This window comes from Neofelis nebulosa, chromosome 13, assembly GCF_028018385.1.
Source record: "Neofelis nebulosa isolate mNeoNeb1 chromosome 13, mNeoNeb1.pri, whole genome shotgun sequence".
In the NCBI taxonomy this organism is placed as follows: Eukaryota; Metazoa; Chordata; class Mammalia; order Carnivora; family Felidae; genus Neofelis; species Neofelis nebulosa.
In genome coordinates, this window is record NC_080794.1 from 16,081,798 (window position 1) to 16,104,622 (window position 22,825).

Here is a 22,825-nt window from a genome sequence, read left to right on the forward strand (position 1 = left end):
GAATGGTTTTAACTTTTGCCCACAGGGCAATCATGGATAGAGGTAAGTGTTACTTTGGTTCTACTGTGAGACCCAAGGAGTAAACAGTTTGAGAAGATAACCACCATTACTTGGCATTATTTGGTGACATCTTGTCAATTCAATAAAACACAAAGTATGCATCGCAGAAAAGAAAACCCGGCCATCTTTTTTTACTCTCTAGAGACCAACGGCACTTGAATGATTGGGAAGGATGTTAAAGCCACCTGTGAAAACACTTTAAAAATAGTTCCCCAGGCAGGGTGTCTGAACTCTGAATGGCCAGGAAAACTCTCAAAATCTCAGCAGAGGGAAAAATTACCCTACACTTGCAATTATTGGCCCTTTAAAAAATTCTTTCTTTTTTTTAAGCTTATTTATGTATTTTGAGAGAGAGGGAGAGCAAGCGAGCACGGGGGATGGGGGCAGTGAGAGAGAGGGAGAGAGAGAATCCCAAGCAGGCTCTGCAATGTCAGCACAGAGGTCGACATGAGGCTCGAACTCACAAACCGTAAGTTCATGACCTGAGCTGAAGTCGGATGCTTAACTGACTGAGCCACCCAGGCGCACCAAAATTATTTCTGACCAAAAAAACATAGTGAGAACACTCAACTGATTTTTAAAGCCAATTACTATTGAGAACTTCCAAGATTTCTCTTATGGAGCATATTTATTTCCCAAGTGAATATCCAAATTCGGAAAAAGAAGTCTTCGACATCTCAGTAATTCTCACACCAGTATAAGCAAATAAGAAAGTTGGTCACAGTTGCTAATATTGAACACGTTCCCAATCACTACTTTACTTTAAAAAGGAATCTAATAAATTCCTGAAATGCATGAAGTGGAAAGAGTACTATCACAATGAGGAAAAAAAATCCTCTGTGGGCTCCTCACGCTTTCTTGGAAATAGTAATAATGTAAACTTCATTTATTTATGCCAACTTTTCTGCGTCCACATGCTCGCAAGGGACATTACTCCGTCAGGCACTCGCCCTGCCTGCAAAGAGAACCCCTGTGTCCCAGGGTCTGGCTTGCAGCTTCGGAAAGAATAAAATATGCAAATGGAAATTACACTTGCAGTTTTGTTTTGTCAAAGTCTGGAGTGAGAAGTCTCTGGTGAGCACAAAGAAAAGGTTAGCAATTTTTAATATCCAAAATGATCAGTCATTCCCTACTCATATCTCTGGTGAACTACATAATGCCAAAGCTGTCACAAAAACAAGGCAGAAAATAAAGCCCTAACAGCTTTAATTCAGTGGGAAAAAACAAAAAACAAAAAGCAACCTTCCCTCTAGAGCACTCCACTTCTGCACAATATGCATTTTATAATTCTTATATGATATTCAGCAGCAATGCTCTCTCTGGCTCTAAGACCTTACCCAGTTTCTCCATCTGATACCTCAAAGGATTTTGTTGTTGCTATTTTCTAGGTGAAAACGGTGGTTCTTACTTCATTCAGAAGACATATGGTGGCTTGAAGAAGAGGTGGCCAGCCTCTCGAGGTGAAAATGATTACCTCTGAGTTGTAGCAATGCCCAGTATAGAAGTGGTGCCTGGCATTGCACACGGCACCCGCCTTAACCTCACAGCCCTCAGACGGCCAGACTGGGGCTTGCGGCTATGCACACGGGTCCCCAAGATCACAAATAACTCATTTCCTGAATACCTGTCACACATTGTCAGTTCTGAAGAACACAGAAATAACTGTGAATTTTTTCATTTATTCAATTATTTAACAAACGTTTCCTAACAGACCACTAAGTTTCAAGCATTGAGTTGGACACAGGAATGCAAACTGGAATTAAGGTTTGATTCCCGTCCTCAAAGACTTCAGCTCCTAGTTTGGAAAGGAGACCATTATATATCCACACGTGTCTCCATAGATACTTATACATGGAGCCCTGAATGGTATCTTCTAATCAGTAAATGTTTATGATAGCAACCAAGTGGAAATTGCTTAACAAGCTCATCCAAAAAATATTTATTCTGTACTTATGGCACCAACGTAAAATAATAAAAAGAAAAACCAATTATACTATTTTTGAAAATTGCGCAATATAATATTTATCTTCTGAGATTTTTCACGGAATTAAGCCTTTATTTCTGGTTGGTGCTGGTGCAGCCCAATGGTGACCATGCTAGTTTAAGGGATCTACCTTGCAGCAATGATGGGGAAACTCAGTGATGAATGCTGGGTAGGCCAAAGATGGTTGGTGGGTCAAGGATCAGCACGGAGTCTGATAACCTGTCAGAATGGCTAAAATCAACAACACAAGAAACAACAGGTGCTGACGAGGATGTGGAGAAAAAGGAACCGTTGTGCACTGTTGGTGGGACTGCAAACTGGTGCAGCCACTGAGGAAAACAGTATGGAGATTCCTAAAAGGTTAAAAATAGAACTACCATTATCATCCAGTAATCACACTATTGGGTATTGACCTCCCAAATACAAAAACATTAATTCAAAGGGATACATGTAACTCTACGTTTATTGCAGCATTATTTTTTAATAGCCCAATTATGGAAAGATCACAAGTGTCTATCAATAGATGAATGGGTAAAGAAGATGTAGTATGTGTGTGTGTCTGTGTGTGTGTGTGTGTGTATATACACAATGGAATATTACTCAGCCATAAAAAAGAATGACCTCGGGGCGCCTGGGTGGCTCAGTAGGTTAAGCGGCCGACTTCGGCTCAGGTCATGATCTCGTGGTCCGTGAGTTCGAGCCCCACATCGGGCTCTGTGCTGACAGCTCAGAGCCTGAAGCCTGTTTCAGATTCTGTGTCTCCCTCTCTCTCTGACCCTCCCCCGTTCATGCTCTGTCTCTCTCTGTCTCAAAAATAAATAAACGTTAAAAAAAATTAAAAAAAAAAAAGAATGACATCTTGCCATTTGCCATGACATGGTTGGAGCTAGAGAGTATTCAGCTAAGCAAAATAAGTCAGAAAAAGACAAGTACCATATGATTTTTACTCATATGTGAAACTTAAGAAACAAAACAAATGAACAAAGGAAAAATACAGGAGAGAGAGAAAGAGAGAGAGAAACCCAAAACAGATTTTTAACTCTAGAGAACACACTGATGGTCACCAGAGAGGACATTGGGGGGATGGGGGTAACAGGGGATGGGGGTTAAGGAGGGTACTTGTTGTGATGAGCCCTGAATAATGTATGGAAGTGTAGAATCACTATATTTTACACCTGAAACTAACATAACTCCAGATGTTAACTATACTGAAATTAAAATAAAGACCTTAATAAAAAAGCCTGAGTCTAATAAAATACATATTCACTAACTGAAATAAATATGCTCAGCATCTCAACTGAATGACTGGCATCTGCCTCTCACCTACTGACAAGCCAGCATTAGGTATAAAATGTTAAGAGGTACTACTGGGGATGCAAATCTAAGACCTTCTTAGAAGAAGTATGGAACCTGAGCCTGCTGTGTTTCCATGAAAGAGCTTCCGGGTGCAAAAAACAGGGCCTTCTCTCTGGATAGCTTAGATAAGTGATGGCATTTATTTATAGAACAGATAACGACCAAGACAACTTCTGTGACATCAGTGGGGTGACCTGAATGTCAAACCAGGGACCACGGTGGCAGGTCCCCAGGGTGAAATGAGGATTTTGTCGTCCATGCTAAGATGGTGAGGTCTGTCCCACTGAGGTGATGAGTGCAACTACATTAGTCTTCATCTTAATACCATTAATCATAACACTGCCTTAAATTGTGTGCTAATATGAATTTGTTAGAAATATGAGCATTTTAAGATGCTGTGCTTTTTATACTCATTTAGTACAGCATGTTATAATTTCTATATGCAGTCATGTTCTTCCTGTACGACTGTCAGGTCAGGAGAGCAAAAACTGGTTAGCACAATAATCAGTCTAGGCTTGATGTTCTAAACACAAGTCTTGAATAGAATTGAACGTGTATTCCAAATTTCCAAGTATTTTCTGCCTCTGAAAGTTTACGTGAAAAGCAGAAAAAGAACCGATGTCACACTCAGCATCTGTACTGGTGTGCTCACATCTATGAAATTTCGCCTACCATATTTCCCAAAATGCAGTAAATCAGTTTCAAAGACATTTTAACACACTCAAGAAAAGGAGCTTCTGAGTGAAAGGTCATTGCTTTCATGTTAACATTATTATCTTTCAAGACCTTATAGTCGCAAAAGACTTTATATGGCCTGTCACAGTTGAAGCTGAAAAATGTTATGATTGCCATTCACCTTTTCTTAAATAAATACCATTATACAAATAGTATTTATATAAGCAATATAAAGCAGAACTTCTAAATCACTTATATAATTCCGGTCTTCTTCTATTTTCTTACTTTTCTATAATGGCTTATTAGATATTTCTATTATTTTTCTAGAATATATCAGCCACTGACTAATAGTGGTAGCTCACTCGAAGTAAAAGATTTAAAGTCTTCATCATTTGGCTATTATGAGAATAAGTAATTAATTTTTATAGAGCACTCAAACTGTTTATAGAAAGCATTTTTATGTAGGTACTATTATTTCTATATGCTACTTTTAAGACAGTCAAATGATAACATCAAGGAACATGTATCTCACTTCTGTTATAATAAGGTTTTCATTGAAAACCCTCTATTTCGGAAGGCAATTTGGGATATCTCAAAAGAGGTAAAATTCTAGATAAAAAAGAAGGTATTAGATATGTTCTAAAAGAAATATTAATATTTCAATTTTACTCAAATTAACACATTCAATATAAGTATTGTGTCACCTGTTGATCTAGAGTTTGTTACCAGCACAGTCATATATGAATAACATGTAAAATACATTGGGATCGCACCCAACTGAACTTAGCTTCCACTGTTGTAAATACAGAACCCTAATGATGCTGATTCCAAACCCAGAGAATTCTTTCCACATATATTTATTACTAGTGCTAAACTGGTGAATCATAAATTTTGAACTCCAGAAAAACAAAAAAACATACGCGCAACTGTCTGTGTTCCACAATAATCATTTGCAATATGGTGTGTACCTGTGGGCGCAACAGGCGAGAGCACGCAAAATGCCTGAGAACAAGGTGGAGCTCAACTTTTATGCTGTCCCAGAACCTGCGTCATTTGTGAGCGTGCAAGGTTTTCTTCACTACAGCTCAGAGTATTAATTAACGTCTTCTACTTACAGGAGGGTCTGCATCTTCAGCATAAACCGTGGTGATAGGTGTGCCCTTGACAGCATCCGGAGCCACCATCCCTTTGTAGATTCGTTTACTAAATACTGGAGGATAATCATTCATATCCTGTAAAACACAACGAAGTGTTTAAAGCCTCCCCTGAAACCAGGTTAGGGACACAGTTACTAGACTGGCCCCGTCTCTTCCTATCACGCCATCCATTAGCCACTGTCAACCTTCCACCTTCTCAATTCCATTACTGTTCCCGCACAACGTGCCCCAAAGGAACCTGGCAGCGCTCCTGTACAATATTAATGGGCGGGGGTATCAGCTGAAGGCCATTCGACTCGGGCAAGCAGTCTGAAATTCTGCCTTCTGGAGACGGGGATAATGCTCGAAACGTCAGCCAAAGATACTTCCAGGGGTATGAGGTGATTTTGAACTTTGAAAACAAGGACAGGCAAATTTTATACAAAGTGCCATTCTCTGGAACAGGTGACATTTTTTTTGGTTTTGTGGTTGCTCCTTTAAAAAAACATAAGTCTTTAATGTGTCTATTGCAACTGAAAATTCCTTATATACTTAGCAAAATGATACGATGAGCACATCTCTGAAATACAAACTGTGAGATTGCCTTGGATGTGGTCTTCCATTTTTACTGAAGTAAGAGGATTAAGGAATGTTTTCCCTGTAGTACCCTATAAGAACGGCACATAGAATTAGATGTCCCTATAGACAGAAAGCAATGGTAATTTCCTGAAGGTTTTTTCAAATTAATTTCTAGCTGTCCTTTTTCTGTCTACAATTCGGTGATATGAGTACATTCTTATTCATGCAGGGTCACTCATTAAACAAAATTTATCAAGTTCCTCCACTTTTACGACTCAAGGCTAGGCACTGGGGATACTGTGGTGATGCACAAAAATAGCGGCCCTGACTTCACGTTACCGAACTGCCATTGGACAGGTAAAGACTGATTCTGTGGCTAGGTAGTGACTTTGCCTAAATTAATCTACTTATTTCGCACAGCCAGATTACTAAGTGTGGTCCCTTGAGAGCTGACCCTTTTGCTTCCTCACCATGTTATCTTTTATGGAGGACTGCATATCATTTTTTCTTCAAAAATAATGCCTACTAAGATGGATGATTTGTATTTCTTAAATTTACTTATTTTAGAATAATTACACCCTGCGTTGTTCTGGGTGCTTTGGGTGAGACACAGTTGAACCTAAAGCTCAATTTGTTAATTATCTTACTCCCCAAGTCATCTTCTTCTCACTTGCTGTTAAAAACGAAGGAAGAAAATTGTCATACATAGTCTCTCGTATCTGCTGTGATACAACAATTTCCCTGCACAATGTAAATTGGAAACTCACTAATTAACTGATTATAAACACCTCTCTTTGCAAAGAGGTCGGGATAATTATCTTTTACAATCAAATGGAGCCTTGTTTTTCTGTTCACAGTACAGTTGACTTCTGAGTTGCAAATATGAAAAACGTGCAGACTTTAATAAGGGATAAGAGATTTTCAACAGTAAGCAAAAGTAAAAATATCATTTCCTCTGCTTCACAGATAGTATCCATAACTGTCCATGGACAACAACAACAAAAGGCTTCCTTTACAAATTATGACCTTTAGAATCTGAACAAGAACATAAGTCTGAGAGCACTCAGTCTTGGTAATGAGGGTGGTGTGGGTATTGATCTTGAGTTTCTAGGCAGGGGGGGTAAATATGTAAAACATTTGCATGCACACTTTCCCCTTCTCTCTTCAAGAGTTCCAATTAATTTAACGAGTGCATCTTGAACTAACGGGGTGGAAATGAATCCTTCTGCACCCCTTAGTTGTAACTCCTGGAGGTCAGAAGGAGCCCAACACCAGTATTTTTTTCCATGCGTTCCCAAACCCACTGGGAGTCACATTTACTGAGTGACATGAATTCAATATGTTCCTATAAATTGTCTTCCTTTTTTTTTCATCTCAAAGGACACTTCAAACCTTAATGGTACAAGATGCTTTCGGATAATTTGATTCTTCAGGGGGAAAAAAGAGGGATATGATTTTCCAGTTATGTCATATAGCTGCTAACAGCACTGAGTACGGTGACCCCCCCCCCCCACCGCCTTTCCTTTTTTTCTGGAAAAGTACTCACTAGATTCACCTCTGAAGGCGGAGTGGATATTTTTTTATAATCTGCCCTCAAACTGATTAGGCACAAACCTAAGGCGGTAAATAAACTGAAGGCCTTTAACAGACGGGCTCTTCTCCTACCTCAGTTTGCTGGCCTTTGACAGGGTGAGCAAGAAATCAATACGGCTACTATAGCAGCATTTCTTTTTATAGCACACTGTACACATTTTGGGGTTACAATCTTCTATTGTAGCTAAGACGTTCTTGCACAATGCATTATTTCAGATGTGAAAATTTATTGAAATGCAATGCCAACAAGCCTAATCAATAGTTCATTATATTTATGCTCCAGGGATGTCTGACGCAGAATGTACATAAATCTGCTTCTGTGCAAATACTCTGTTATGCAGCAAATTAAGGACAAGTTCCACTCTTCAAAGACAACCTCTTTTCTCTTGCCCATTTTCCACTAGAGGGTAGTATTGGCAAAAAAAGAAGCAGACCTTCCTTCTGTCTTCTTGTTAACAGTTTTAAGACGCGGAATAGTGTGCGCTCTGGGGTTACAGTTCTTGTGGGTCTGGAGGAAATTACTGCTCAGGTTTCTAAAGAGTATTCTGAATGTCGACACGGTTCTCATCGAGAACAACTCTATGACCTTAGGAAAAAAAAATGCACTAGTCAGTTTATAATTTGTTTCCATATACCAAACAAATAAAACTGCACCTGAAGCGAGCTAGAAAGAAGAAAATATGAGTTCCATTTATTTATTTTCTAAATGAAAGCCTAAAATAATCACAGAAACCCTTTACACTTTGGCGGACCACAGCATAGATTAAGGAATCTTTTTAAATGAGCATCCCAGGAAAACAGGAACTTGTTGGGAGAGTGCAAATTAATGACGGGTTTGCTACGAAAAAGTAAAGAAAGAGATGACAAAAAAAGTCTTGATTTTCTGGAATCATGGGTAAGAACTGTTCTCCGTAAGAGATTTTTCCAGATAGAAGAGTACTAAATGTATATATTCCAATCATCTTTTTATTTTTTTAAATTTTATTTTTCTCAAAGTTATTTGTTTTTTTGTTTTCGTTTTTTTTTGTTTTTTTTTTTTTGATGAAGAGAGAGAACATGAGCAGGGGAGGGGCAGAGAGAGAGGGGGAGAGAGAGAGAGAGAGAGAGAGAGAGAGAGAGAGAGAGAGAGAGAGAGAGAATCCCAAGCATGCTCTGTACTGTCAGCACAGAGTCCGAGGTGGGGCTTGAACTCATGAACCGTGAGATCATGACCTGAGCCAAAGTTGGATGCTCAACGGATTGAGCCACCCAGGTGACCTCGACCATCTTTTTGAAAAGGATGAAAAGATAGCAGATGCCAGATGTCAGCCTCAGCTCCTCCCGCAGGCCCCACAAAGGACAGGGATGGGCCAGGCCAGCCACTGGAAGGGCTCCCCTCCCCACTGCCACAGCCCTGCCTGGCTCAGCACTGTGCACCTACAACCGTTTGCTGCCTGCCCCTCCTAAAAGCCGTGGAGCTCAGGAAGCTGACGCCTGTCTTTCTTGGCACAAGACACGGTTAACTTGTCCTCTGCCCCTTCTGGGTCTGTTGTCCACGGCCGGACACCTTGTGTTTGCTGTTTCTGGGCTTAGCTGCCTTCCGTGACTTCCCTCCCTTCTCTTGTGGTTCTGCGCAGAGAACCCATTTCCAGCCAAACAATCTTGTGTTGTTCTGTCCTGTTTTGCAGGGGCTTCTCCTAAACACAAATCGTCAATATACATCATTTTTTCCTCTATTTTTGGGCCAAAACTTGTCCTGGCAGTTTCTGTCCTAGAGGCCTAAGTTGGTTTTCGTTCTGGTTTTATTTCTGAGTGTGTGGCTATTCGGGATTCTTGAGAGGCTGCATACCCTGATGCAGATGCAGTGGCGCTCAGTGTCACAAATACTGACAGAGCCCCCCTGGGTGTTAGGCATTACTTCCCTTTTTGGGGACCATACTGCCACCAAGACAGGAGCAGGGCCTGCTGGCACTGAGCTGCCGGGGAGGAGCAGACAGGAAAGATGAAAGGATACTGCTGAGTGTCATGATTGTTATGAGAAAGGAAGTACAAGGATGTGACGCAAGTAGGCAGTGAGGCGTTGAACTGAACCCAGGATGCACCTGCCACTTTAGCAAATGCTCCCTCCCTCACGCCCCGGCAGGTGGAACCTTCCTTCTAGATGGATGGCTCCAGGAGGGGAGCACAGCCCTGGGCAAGGCTGATGAACCCACAGCTTCAAACTATAACCCCATTTCCATCTGGCCTCCCAGTTTGGGAATGGTAATGTAGGGAGCAGGGAGCTGATGATGTTTTGAGTTGTTTTCCAAGCCAGCAGGCTCAGGGCAATTGGAAGAATATGTATGTGTATATCCTGAGCTCAAATCTTTGAGCAGATCCCCTCTAACTGTAACGCCCCGTCCAGGCTTTCTCTGTCTCTGATGTGCACAACAATTACGTGTATGCACAACAATTACTGTGAGTCAGGCATCATGCCAGGTCTGTTAAATTACTCATCTCATTTGTCTAAAATATGTTAGCTATTGGCATTTCTGTTCTATATATAAAGAAACCCAGGCTTAGAGAGGTCAGGTTGCTCATGGTGATCCAGCTGGTGAAGGACAGACCCATGACTTCGTGCTGGCTTTCCAGACTCTGGAAGAGTCATTCTGAGATTTGGAGGAGAGGAGAAAGGGAGTGGGTCAAGTTGTCAGAAGATTATATATATGTAAGATGATTTGGGTAGGATTTTCATTACAAAAAATCTACATACAACTTTTTAAAGATCTCTTCAAAAGTATTTTACAGTTTAAAATTTCTTATAATACAATAACTCTACTGTTATCTTGGCAGCCTGCTAAGCTTCTAAACATTGCAAAATGCTAATCTATTTCCCTGAATATAATTTTTATAATTATTTATAGTTTGTTTTTGTTTGTTGGTAAAAAAAAAAAGAGAGCGAGACTTGTATGAGTTGAATTTGTACACTTAAAAAAACAACTTCCTCAATATTTAACCCTAGAGTTATTTTCATTAACACCCAATAAATTTGTCCCCAGATTTCGTTTTTTGGAAAATTAATCCTATCAGAAGCTTTATAAACAAACAAGCAAACAAAAAATTCCATAATCAGCTATGGAAAATGTGGGAAATTACTTTTTATTTTCTTGATGTTCACATTATGAAGACCCACATGAAGGTCTACCGTGGAGACCTCTGTTTACTTCTGTGCACAGCAGTATTTCCCAAATCCATTTGCCTATGAAATTCTTTGTATATGAGACCCATTGCCATCTCGAGCAGCTCATGTTCTAGGAAATACATCCTGAGAGATCCCAAAGACAGCGAAATATTAAAGGCGCACACTCTGTTTGGAACACTCTATGACTTTGGTGAATGAATGAGAGGTTTCAGAGAATCTGTTGAGAATTCTGATGCATTGAGAGTGCCCACAAGTCTGTGGTAGCCAACTCATCAGGATGGAGACAGTAGCCACCGCGAGGGCGGCCAGACACAGGGGGAGATCATAGCGGTAACTGCTATCAACAGGCTTATCAGCATCTACTGCCCCACAGAGAGGCAGTTCAGATTTGGAGACTTCTGGTAAAAAGGAGAACTTGAAAGAACCACTGAGGAGTAAGAGAACATAATTGTGTACACAAGGAAGGCACCTCCCTGGGACTCCCACAAATCACTGGGTGGTATCTGGGGAGCCATGACAGGGACCCACAGAAATAGGAATCACTTCTACTTGTGAGAAACTATTGTTAAGTCTGGACAAGCACCTTTTTATTTGTTTCCTCTGGTTTGCTTATTCAGAGGAAGTACGTTACATCCGAGTCGTAAAACTCTAGAATAACAGATACTTTAAAAAACCATCTGGCTCAGCCCCATGGCATGCTCTTCCTGATATATCCACATTCTTTAAACTTGGCAGTGAGTATCTTAGAAAGAACACACTAATAAGAATATGATAATGCAGAGTGGAATAAAGGAAAATATCCGAAGGCCATAGTCCAAAACAAGTATTTTCTCCAGTTCAACCAACCCTAAGGGAAAGGTCAGCAGTGGTAAAAAAAAAATAACGATCGCTGGATTAGCATGGCCATACTCCCCCTAGCTGGTTCATTGAAATCATCCTTTATTCAACTGTCTCCCTCCAGAGAAGGGGAAGGAGGATGCTATAAATCCTGAACTGTGCCAAGGTTCTCATTTGTTTGAGTTCTGGACCATCTCCCGGTCTGTTAAAGCGCGACTCGTCTGAGAGGATGAAAACTAGGACTCTACCAGTGCCGTGACCATGGAGCATCAGCGGCACATCACCAGCCGTCAGGGGTCTGTGGTGTGACAAGTGCCCCTTTGTAATAGGCATTGAGTTTCCATCTGGAAAAGCAATCCCTTTCCTATGATTCTATGGGGACAGGGACATCTATCTTCCTCCTGGAGAGGAAACACCTCTGAAAGATGAAAATGTTAGCCCCATCTTCCAGGGCTCACTGCATCCCCCAGCAGCCTTGGTCCTTGTGGATGTTACTTCACGTCTGGCCCTTCCAGGTCCCCTGCCCTCCTCCCACACCTGCATCTGCAACACAGGCAAACACACTGGAGAGCCAAGTCTCCTGCCCCCAGAGAAGGACCGCCTCCCCCTGCCCTCCCCCTGCAGTCATGCTAGCTGAGTTATAATCAGCAGAGGACTTATGTCATCGTTCGTCCTAGACAAGCCTCCATAGGCCTTTCAGGGATGCCCAGCATCACAGAGCCAAATCACCTACGCCCACTTTTCTGACTGGTCTTCATCTTTTGGCTCATTATAGAAGACAGACCTTTTCTTTGTGTGTACTTTCTGTATGATAGCACAACTCCATTTGTAAGGGTATATTTTTCTCTGGGTTTTTCACTTTAAACTGTATAGAATTTTAGTTTTATTTTTCAGAGTTTTACTCACCTCATCTAATTTAACTACTATGTAGTCCATTTTTCAGTTATATTCAATCAAGATACAATGAAGAAGGTTGTAGGTATCAGTGTCCTACAAAAACTTTGCAACAAAAATACATATTAATTGTATGATCACCATTGGTTTTGTTCTGGATCGCTCAGAAAGCACTCTGCAGGTATCTGTGATAAAATTCTACTTTTTTTTCTACTACGGACATAACTTTCCTTCCAAGCATCGCTTCAATTTTCCCATCCTCACTCCATCAATTTTAAATAAGTTTGATGGAGTAGATATTAAGCGTTGGATCTTTTTTCCTCCTCCTTCTTCTTCTTTACAAAAGAAAATTATGTTTCTTCTCATTTTCAAAGAGAGATCTTCATGATGCTTTCCCTGTGGTGACTGTTTTGGGTAGCAATATCTCATAGCAAATACTACGCAATTATGTCACCGGCAAAAGAGCTTGTCACACTGCAAGTAAAAAAACAATCACAAAAAATCTGTATGCTTCGTAAAGACCTACATTTGTGGAGAAGTGAGAATTGTACTCCATTCTTCCCTTCAAAACAGACAAGCATGATATCTTCCTATGGGCCCCAATATTACTCAATAGAGTTTTAAAGCTTTTTGTGATCATCTGAGACCTGAGTGACCAGAAGAAAGACAAGCGAGTGTCAGCCTGCATTTGGGGAAATGTTCTGCAAATGTTATTATGCTTGCATCACCTTGAAAGAAGAAAGTGGCATTGAAAATGTCTACAATTGAATACTGGTTGGTTAAGTTTTGTTTTTTAAAGTATGATAAATCATAAATAATTTTGTATAGGTGAGGAAGGCCTGACCATGAAAATGTTTGACCTCTCTAAATAAGATAAGGCAATTGAGACAACAAAAATTAGGTCGACGCTCTCCTATTTCTGAAGGAGCGAGTCCATTGATGAGCAAAACCTTTCCGATGTGAAAGCCAACGTGGAAGCCAGAAATGACACCCAAGTGTTAAAACAAAGGAGTGGTCAGGCAGCTTGAGATGCGTGTTTAGAGATACCAGTCCCAGAGAATGAGACTTACTTAGAACACATCTTGCTTGATTAGATGGTATGTTTGGACCCCATTTGATTCCAATGACTTCTATCAAAAAAAAAAAAAAAAAATCCAAGCAAATCAATCCAAGCTGAATGCAAAACAGGCAGGTCAGAGTCTGTGATGGTTTAGAACTCTCCATTATTAGGGCACCTGTGGGGCTCAGCCCGACTTGGGCTCAGGCTATGATCTCACGGTTCATGAGTGCGAACCCTGCATCAGGCTCTGTGCTGACAGCTCAGAGCCTGGAGTCTGCTTCAGATTCTGCATCTGCCCCTTCCCTGCTTGTACTATGTCTCTCAAAAATAAATAAACATTAAAAAAAAAAAAAAAAAAAGAACTCTCCATTATGAACCACACCCATCTTGAGAGCAGGCCATCCCATCAGGGGAGATGGTCATGAGCAGCAAGTCTTTTCTTCCTTTTTGATTCAAAACAGCCAATAAGTGGCCATTTTGCTATTTTAAATGTTTTTACTGGTCAATTCCACCAAACCGCAGAGGCAGGCAAGTGTAGACTGGGGTAACATGGCCCAAACTTTTCACCTGGTTCAGTCTTTCTGCCACATGGTTAGTTCACTTAGGTCAGGCTCATGTTGGTCTTCGTTTCTGGGCTTATTGACACATCTCTGTAACCAAAACATTGCCATGGTCCTAAAGTGCTTTTGTAAACAGATCTCTAAATTTCTTAGGCTAAATAAAATAACTTTCTTAGGCTAGAGAGATGCAAAGTGGAAGAAGTAGGCAAAAAGCCATTGTGGATGCCTGAGAAGGAAGGAATTCAAACCTTAATAAAATTCTCCACAGAGCTTCTGGGCATCTGCGAGTGGAAGGGACACGTGTCCCCTTCCCAGTGTAGTTTAGAAGAGACAGCAGGACCCCAGGGAAGAAATATCACGTGTGCTCCAGAAGATAAGCTAGGTCAAGTGTAAAGAAGGAACAGTGGAATAATTTTTGTGTCTCTCTCTGATCGCAAGATTATCCACCCAGGAACAAAAAGACAAAACCAAGACCCAAAGATTCTTACAGCCAAGAACATTACAGCAATTACCTACATGGTAAATAAGGTCATACTAATTATATTTTGGCACAGTCTTTAACAACCTTCTATGTTTTCATATCAGTAATTTATTGTCTAAGAAAACCAGTAGTATAGATTCGTTATTGGTTAACCAATCAAACAAAAATTCAAGAAAAGGGAATATTTCTTACTCTACCATTTACACATGGCAGTACCCTACAAAAATGTGCATAGTAAAAACCAAACAAAAAAACCCCAAAACAAAAAACCAAAAATGAACACATAGAAAAGTTGCCTATGACCTTACGTACTTATGACTTGCGTTCTCTGTAACCTTGTATACGTACAGCCCTCTATGGATAGAACTGGAACCATCCTCAGAACCTAAGTTTCTCTCGCTGGAAGCGAACATCCGTCTGCAGAAAAGCGTCTGTGATGCTTTCCCCTGGGAAAAGTGCTCCTTTGGGAAGGAGCAGAGGAATCTGACAGTGGAGCCCACGGCTCAGGTGACCTTCACGTACACTAACAATTGAGAACTGACAAATCCCTCCTCTTGTCTTCTTCTAGAGGTGTTGCCTTAGAAATCACTAGAATCCCCAAAGACAAGGTACCAGGCTCTCTCAAGCAGGCACCTGGCACAGATTGCTACGATGGATGGGATGAGAAATCTGGAACAGCTAACAAAGTCCTCAGTGTCTCAGACCCTGAACATGGCTGAGCCACATCCTGACCCCAGTTCCAGCTGATCCCCAGCCTGATTTTGTTCCAGAATCTTGGCTTATGAACTAAACTAATTAGTTCTTGGGCCTTCGAACTCCTACTTTTTCAGCACCCTTTTTCTTCTTAGAACTTTTAAATTGGAGGATTTGGGCGAAGTGATTATTCCTGGTGCTGTCAACTTTGGAGTGAATTGTAGTCTGGAGAGACTGTAACTAGATTGAGAATCCAGAACTAAGGGGACATTCAGGCAGCCAGTGTTAAAATTCTTATTTAGAGTTTCATGCAAATGTATCTTCTACACTGTAAACAACGCGGCTTTTCCTCAGGTCTTTCACAGTGATGACCTCTGCTCTGGGTCTGGTACTACCGTGGTGTTAGGAACCGTTGCCCCAGACACTCAGGTGTGCTACAGACTCCGTAGAGAGAATGGAGCAGGCAACCAGGAGTCACCTGTGTTCCCTACCTTCACTATCACTGTGACAGTAGCAATGCCCGGTGGCATCGTTCCATAAATATCGAAGGCCTCCACGAGAAAAGTGATGCTTGCTTCCTGGTCTGGAAATGATTCATAGTCCAAACTCCTTAAGAGGGACAGTTCTCCTGTAAACGGATGTAGTGCAAAAAAGTGCTTGACTTCTGGGCTTCTGATCCGATAAGACACATTTGCTCCGAGGTCAACATCTTTGGCCTGTAACAAGTCAAGCAGAAAGATGGTCATATCGGCAGTGCTCCCAAACCAGAGGACGACAAGCCTGATGGAGGTCATGTGTCAGTACCTACAACAACACGAATTACATGGTGATCAAAAGACGTGTTTTATTTATTTATTTTATTTTATTAATTTTTTTTTTTAATGTTTATTTATCCTGGAGACAGAGAGAGACAGAGCATGAATGGGGGAGGGACAGAGAGAGAGGGAGACACAGAATCGGAAGCAGGCTCCAGGCTCTGAACTGTCGGCACAGACCCTGACGCGGGGCTCGAACTCACGGACCGCGAGATCGTGACCTGAGCCGAAGTCGGAGACTCAACCGACTGAGCCACCCAGGCGCCTCAAAAGACGTGTTTTAAAGAAAAGCTTTTTTGTTAAGTAACTTATCAAAAAGAAGAAGGAGAGAAAGAGAGACAAACAGAGACAGGGAGACAGAGTCTCATGACTCTTTATCATCTTTTTATCTTACTACTAGATTTATTTAACCTGGAAAATCACTAACGAAAAGAATCATAGCACAGTAAAGAGATGAATATAGTCATAAATTATTATTATTTCCTGCTAATTGCATAACCTTGAAAAATATTTTAAATAAGGATTAATTTTTATTGAGTGTTTTTCACACACATAATAGAGTATTAAAGGAGTATAAGGAAACTAAGAAAATAGAAGTACTAATTGGTCCTTACAAAGATCCTATAGTACATTTCTAAAGATCCCTATTATACTCCATTTAATTAACATTTATTGAGTAGTTATTATGCACGAAAGCACGAGATGTGTCAAGACACAAATCCTGCCCTGCAGGTTAATGTCTCCGGGGGAAAAAATAAGCAAACAAACAAATACTAAAATAGAAGTCACGCAGGGACATGGCGGCTAAAAGGTGTTCAGAACTGGGAATGGTGTGTGCCAGCTGTGGGTCCTGCAGGACTAGCACAGAAGGCAGAGGGTTCTGGTGGAGGCAATGGGATGGGGCGAGGGGGGAGTGGTGAGATGAGGTGTGACAGAAGGTGCACACAGCCATGCTCGCACCTGCTATGGGAACTTATGGGCTCTGGTGGAGGCAATGGGATGGGGAGAGGGGGGGAGAGGGGAGACAAGGTGTGACGGAAGGTGCACACAGCCATGCTCGCACCTGCCATGGGAACTTATGTCTTGGCCCCCCGGTCAGTTACTGACACCACGACTAGAAGATACGAGGAAAGCACACATTTTATGGTGTCATTTTCCTAACTAAAATCCTTCTTGTTTCCCATTCCAGTTTGGGTTAACCCCAATCTCCTGAAAACTGGAAGAAGGAGCCATACATTTTTCTAGCATCTCTCTGTCTCCTCCCCCCCAGGATTTCAAGAGATTTGTTCCAACGCTTTGAATCTCTTTTCTGCTGCTTGAAAAACTGACTTGCTTCTCCATTCACAATGTAGGAAGCAACTATCTAAGTCTCAAGACTAGATTTCTAAACTCTCTGTGATTTCTTAAGCCCCTTGCATTGAGAACCTCTACTGCAATTAGGGTTGGCTTGTCTGTTTGCCACACCCAGCTGAAAACCCCAGGAAGGCATGAAATCTGTCTTATCCACGCTGGAATCGCTCAAGTGCAGCAGAGGATAAATGCATGCAATATACAGTGAAAATATGCTTGATGAATAAATGGATGAATAAATGAATAGATGAACAGAAGAATAAATGGAGAAATAGGGCCCTTTCCCTGGTTGGCACCTGCCTTTTTCAGATTGATTCATGTTTTGGCCTAAATATTTATTGAGTTGAATTATGAAAAAACTGCAAGTTCTTGAAATCCATGCTAACAACATTCAAGTTGTGGATGGCAGGTCAAGGAAGGACTAGATTTTTTTCCACCCCCCAAAATATACTTCGTAGACCGTCTGTGTCAGAATTAAAGGGGCGGTTGCTTAAAATGATTTCTGGGCCAACTGAATGTACTGAATCAGAATGTCCAGAGTTTCTGGTAGTATTGTAGCTGAGGACTGAAAAAACAGGCTTGGATGTGGGGACACTGTTAAACAGGACAGTTAGACTTCTGAAGAGCACTGAGAGTAAAAACAATGGGTTCAGCAATATCCCCTTTTGTAAAATATACGGCAAATCTCTACACATGTAAATATGAAAATATTTTTTGAATATATAGGTATACATGATATGCTGGCATACATGCATATTTGCATATATGAAAATGTGACAATACTTATTTGAATATACACATGCACCCGTACATATGCACACACTGGCATGCATGCATATTTGCATATATGTAAATATGAAAATATTTATTTGATTACATATACATACATAGGTATATATGCATACACTCTCATGCATGCATATCTGCATATATTTATATATGAAAATATTTATTTGAATATATACATACATAGATATATATGCATATGGCTGCATATATACATATTTGCATATATACATACATGAAAACACTTATTTGAATATATATATATGATATATGCATACACACATGCGTATTTGCACGTATGTAAATATAAAAATATTTATTTGATATTGTGGGAGTACAAAGATAAATGTCACAGAATACATATAAAAATTTAATCCTGGGTATCCTGGATGTACAAAGTGGGAGATTATTAACTTCTTCTTTATAGACTATTGTGTTGTCAATTTTTACAATAAATATGTAAAATTAATTTTATAAATTAAAAAAATTATTAACAAATGTTATTTGATTTCTTACAAATGTATCTTTTCTCCTCTTAATTTTTGGTATATCCCTGAAGTAAGGTTGTTAGATAAAATACAATATGTAATATCTGAGAGGCACTTATATTAAACCTTTACTCACTGTTTATCTGAAATTGGAATTCAACTTGGTGTGTTGATTTTTTATTTGCTAAATCTGCAACCTGACACCAATGGAGATATTAAAATGTGGAATTCACGAAATTAATGCGTCTTCCACCCACCTCTATCTGAAGGAAGGTGGTCCCGGCTGGCAGGTTCTCTTCTACGATGACAGTATATGTTGAGTTAGTGAACACGGGACTGTTATCATCAATATCCAACACTTTGATGGCCAGCATCAGAGTTGAGTGACGCGGGTGAACCGCCCCATCGGTTGCCACAACGACAAGTTCGTAGTAGTCCCTGACCTCTCGGTTAAGCTTCACTGCTGTGTAAATACTCCCGTTAGATGTGATGCGAAAGAGATTATTGAAGTTGCCCAGACTGTAGTGCACCTGGCCATTTATTCCCGCATCAGGGTCTGTTGCCTGCATAGAAATTAAAAACAAAGGAATTCACATAGTGTGTTTGTCATGATTTTTTCACATTATACTTTGTTACGCTGCCTTGCTAGAAGGGGTAGTTGATACGTTATGGCGTATTTTTAACTGAATATTCTCTCTAAGGAGAAAATTAAAAAAATAATGATGATGTAATGCAAAAGTCTATAACATGAAAAGAAATATACTATAGTTTCACTAATCTTTCTTCATTCAAAATGACCAGAACATAACTTGATAGTAGCATTAGCAATAACAACATTATGTTATGACAGAAAACTCATATTACAATAATACTGAATTTTTCCTGGACCACCATTTCTTTAATGATTTTGAATTCAAAAATAAGAAACACATGTCTAGTTTTTAATCAATTTAACATAACCTACTAGATGACAACTTAAGATGCTACATTACTTTTTGTTCAAGCAGTTTATATATTAATTTTCATATATATTTTTTGCAAGCACTATGTACATGATCTCATTTAATCCTCACCGTGTTCTTTTAATTTTTGTTTAATATTTATTTTTTTTTTAATTTTTTTTTAACGTTTATTTATTTTTGAGACAGAGAGAGACAGAGCATGAACAGGGGAGGGGCAGAGAGAGAGGGAGACACAGAATCAGAAGCAGGCTCCAGGCTCTGAGCCGTCAGCCCAGAGCCTGACGTGGGGCTCGAACTCACGGACTGTGAGATCATGACCTGAGCTGAAGTCGGACGCTTAACCGACTGAGCCACCCAGGCGCCCCAATATTTATTTATTTTTGTGACAGAGACAGAGCATGAACAGGGGAGGGGCAGAGAGAGAGGGAGACAGAGAATCTGAAACAGGCTCCATCCAGGCTCTGAGCGGTCAGCACAGAACCCAACGCGGGGCTTGAACCCACGAACCATGAGATCATGACCTGAGCCAAAGTCGGACGCTTAACTGACTGAGCCACCCAGGTGCCCCAATCCTCACCATGTTCTTATGAATAAATATAATTGGTACCATTTTGCAAATGAGAAGACTGTGGCTTATGGAATTTAATGATCTTGCTTAGAGTTACATAAGAAATCAATGTACAGGGCCCCAGTTCTTAGTACAATGTCTCACGTATAAAACTACTTAATAAATACCTGTGGGATTAATGAAGGTTAGAACAAATGAACACATGAAACTAAGATTTAAAATTAAATCTGCCCCCAAATCCAAATGGGAGTATAAGTGTAGTAACTGTAAAGCACCTGCAAAGGACTCTTCTTTGAAATTACAATACAATCTCCAAATGGTAATTGAGAATTATTGATATGATAGTAACATAGTAACCAAAAATTTTAAGTCACATAAAAATCACTTTGCATCAAATAAAATGTGTGAATTTTGAGTAAACATTCTTCTAATAGAGTGTTATGAGAAATAATCTTATCCAAACTCAATTGTGATATAAATTTTGACAGTCACTATCAGCTACTGTGCATTTTGTGTTAAATAGTTGTTATTGTTTTTCTTTTTTTAAATTTTTTAAATTTTTAAAAATATTTATTTATTTTTGAGACAGAGAGACACAGCGTGAGTGGGGGAGAGGCAGACAGAGAGGGAGACACAGAATCCGAAGCTGGCTTCAGGCTCTGAGCTATCAGCACAGAGTCCGACATGGGGCTCAAACCCACGAACCGTGAGATCATGACCTGAGCTGAAGTTGGACGCTTAAGCGACTGAGCTACACAGGTGCCCTCGTGTTACTTTTTTCCAAAGAAACTGGAGTAAATATTAGAAGCCATGAGATGCTATGTAATTGTGCCCCAAACTGTCGCTAAGAAAAGGAAGGAAGACAAGACAGTGGACTGCATTAGGAGCTAGGGACACAAATAATCATTTATAGTCCAGAAAGCCTGAATGCAGCAGGATGTGCTTTAACAGTACACATGCAGAGGTACCTCCACTTTTACAAACCCTAGCAAAGCGTGTTGGGGGCATTGCAGAACGCTTCTGTCTTGTCTGAAATGGCGAAGTCCAAGATGTGAAAGCCATGTTTGTAACTTGACATCACAGCAGGATTTGTCCATTTGACTCATCAAACAAAAATTCCCCTGGGAGGTCATTACCTCTCGAGGCTAAACCAGAGAACAGACGGAGGAGGGACTGCAGGAATGCCCAAAGAGGAAGAAACACCATGAACGACCTGAAGAGTTTCCATAGACACATGTTCTTCTACTTTTACTGTGTGCCTAGAACTTGCCATACAAATTATTGACAAATTAGTAAAGCTCGTCACTTAGAGGAAAAACTCAATGACAACACTAATCCCCCTTTGGGGGAAAAACACTTATTTTTTTGTCTGAAATCACTGCGTAAGTAAATAGAAAAATGTAATCCAGTAATATAATATAAATAGGTCTTATTTATTAGCACCAACATTTGTGGAAATTTCAGTGACATTTTGCTATCTGTGGGAATTTTTTTTTAAGTTTATTTATTTGGAAGAGAGAGAGAGAGCAGTGGAGAGGCAGACAGCGAGGGAAGAGAGAATCCCAAGCAGGCTCTGCACTGTCAGTGCAGAGCCTGGTGTGGGGCTCGACCCCACAAACTGAGATCATGACCTGAGCTGAAATCAAGAGTCGGGTGCTTTAATGACTGAGCCACCCAGGCATCCCTGTCTGTGGGAATTCTTAAGATCACAAAAGCAATTGTTTATATAACCAGTACTTTAAATGATCCCTGTTCAAAGTATGTTTTTATTCATCCATATAAGGGAAGATGTGTTATAGAATGATTCAATTTGAGTAAAGTGGTTCTGTGTGTGTGTGTGTGTGTGTGTGTGTGTGTGTGTGTGTGTGTGTGATGGGTGTGTGTATGTATTGCTTTATATCCATCGGGCTGCTTGGCTGATACCTCCCAGAATGCCTCAGGCATATCTGTGTTAGTTTTCTGTGGCTGCCATAACAAATGATCGCAAATTGAGTAGTTTACAAAACACAAGTTTATAATTTTATAGCTTTGTATTTCAGAAGTTCAACACGGGTCTCATCAGGCTAAAATCAAGGCACAGGAAGGGCTGTGATCCTTTCTGGAGGCTGTCGGGGAAGTTCCCTTTTCTCGTTGGAGGTGTTGACAGAATTCAGTTGCTTGAGTTGTAGGATTGAGCTTCCCCACCTAGTTTTCCATTGTCATGTGAGGACAATTCCCAGCTTAGAGTCTACCCACATTCCTTGGCTCATGGCACATCTCCTCCATCTTCAAAGCCAACAATGGAGAGTCAAGTCCCTCTCACTTTTGACTCTCTCCTCCTTCTTCTTCCATCTCAACCTTCTGACCCACTCTCCTGACATCCTCTTCCAGTTTGAAGGGTTTTTACAATTACATTATGACCCACCTGGACAATCCAGAAAAAATTTCCTATCTTGAAATCCTTAACCTTCATCACATCTACAAGGTTCCTTTTGCCATGCAGGGTAACATATTCATATGTGGGACATATTTGGGGGCCATTATTCTGTCTAGCATAGAATCAGAAGCTTAACATGTTCCTGACTGAACTCTCGATTTCTTCTGTTTCCAAATCTTGTTCACCTCCAACAATCGCCATTCAGTAAATGGTCGTCCTACTAACATACTAGGTTATATAAGAAAGAAAGTAGATATTTATGATATCTCCTTCATTTATCTTATCAATTATTCATTCATGCAACAATTTGAGAAAGCAAGTTTAAAACTACGTATGAGGCTCAGTTGCGGGCTGTGATACATGGTATATTAA

General features: G+C 40.4%; 1 protein-coding gene across 17 annotated transcripts in view; it reads right to left on the reverse strand.

Annotated features, from left to right (window-relative positions):
• The window catches only part of PCDH15 (protocadherin related 15), a 1,242,339-nt gene that overhangs the window by 183,944 nt on the left and 1,035,570 nt on the right, over nt 1-22,825 (reverse strand). For all 17 annotated transcript variants that reach the window (XR_009252204.1, XR_009252205.1, XM_058696346.1 and 14 more), the window contains 3 exons: nt 18,765-19,070; nt 15,560-15,784; nt 5,191-5,307 (listed from right to left, as the gene is read on the reverse strand). Coding sequence is in view for 15 of the 17 variants with exons in the window: in XM_058696346.1 (XP_058552329.1) it covers nt 5,191-5,307; nt 15,560-15,784; nt 18,765-19,070 (648 nt within the window). In the remaining 2 variants the exon portion in view is untranslated. The remainder of the gene's footprint in view (nt 1-5,190; nt 5,308-15,559; nt 15,785-18,764; nt 19,071-22,825) is intronic.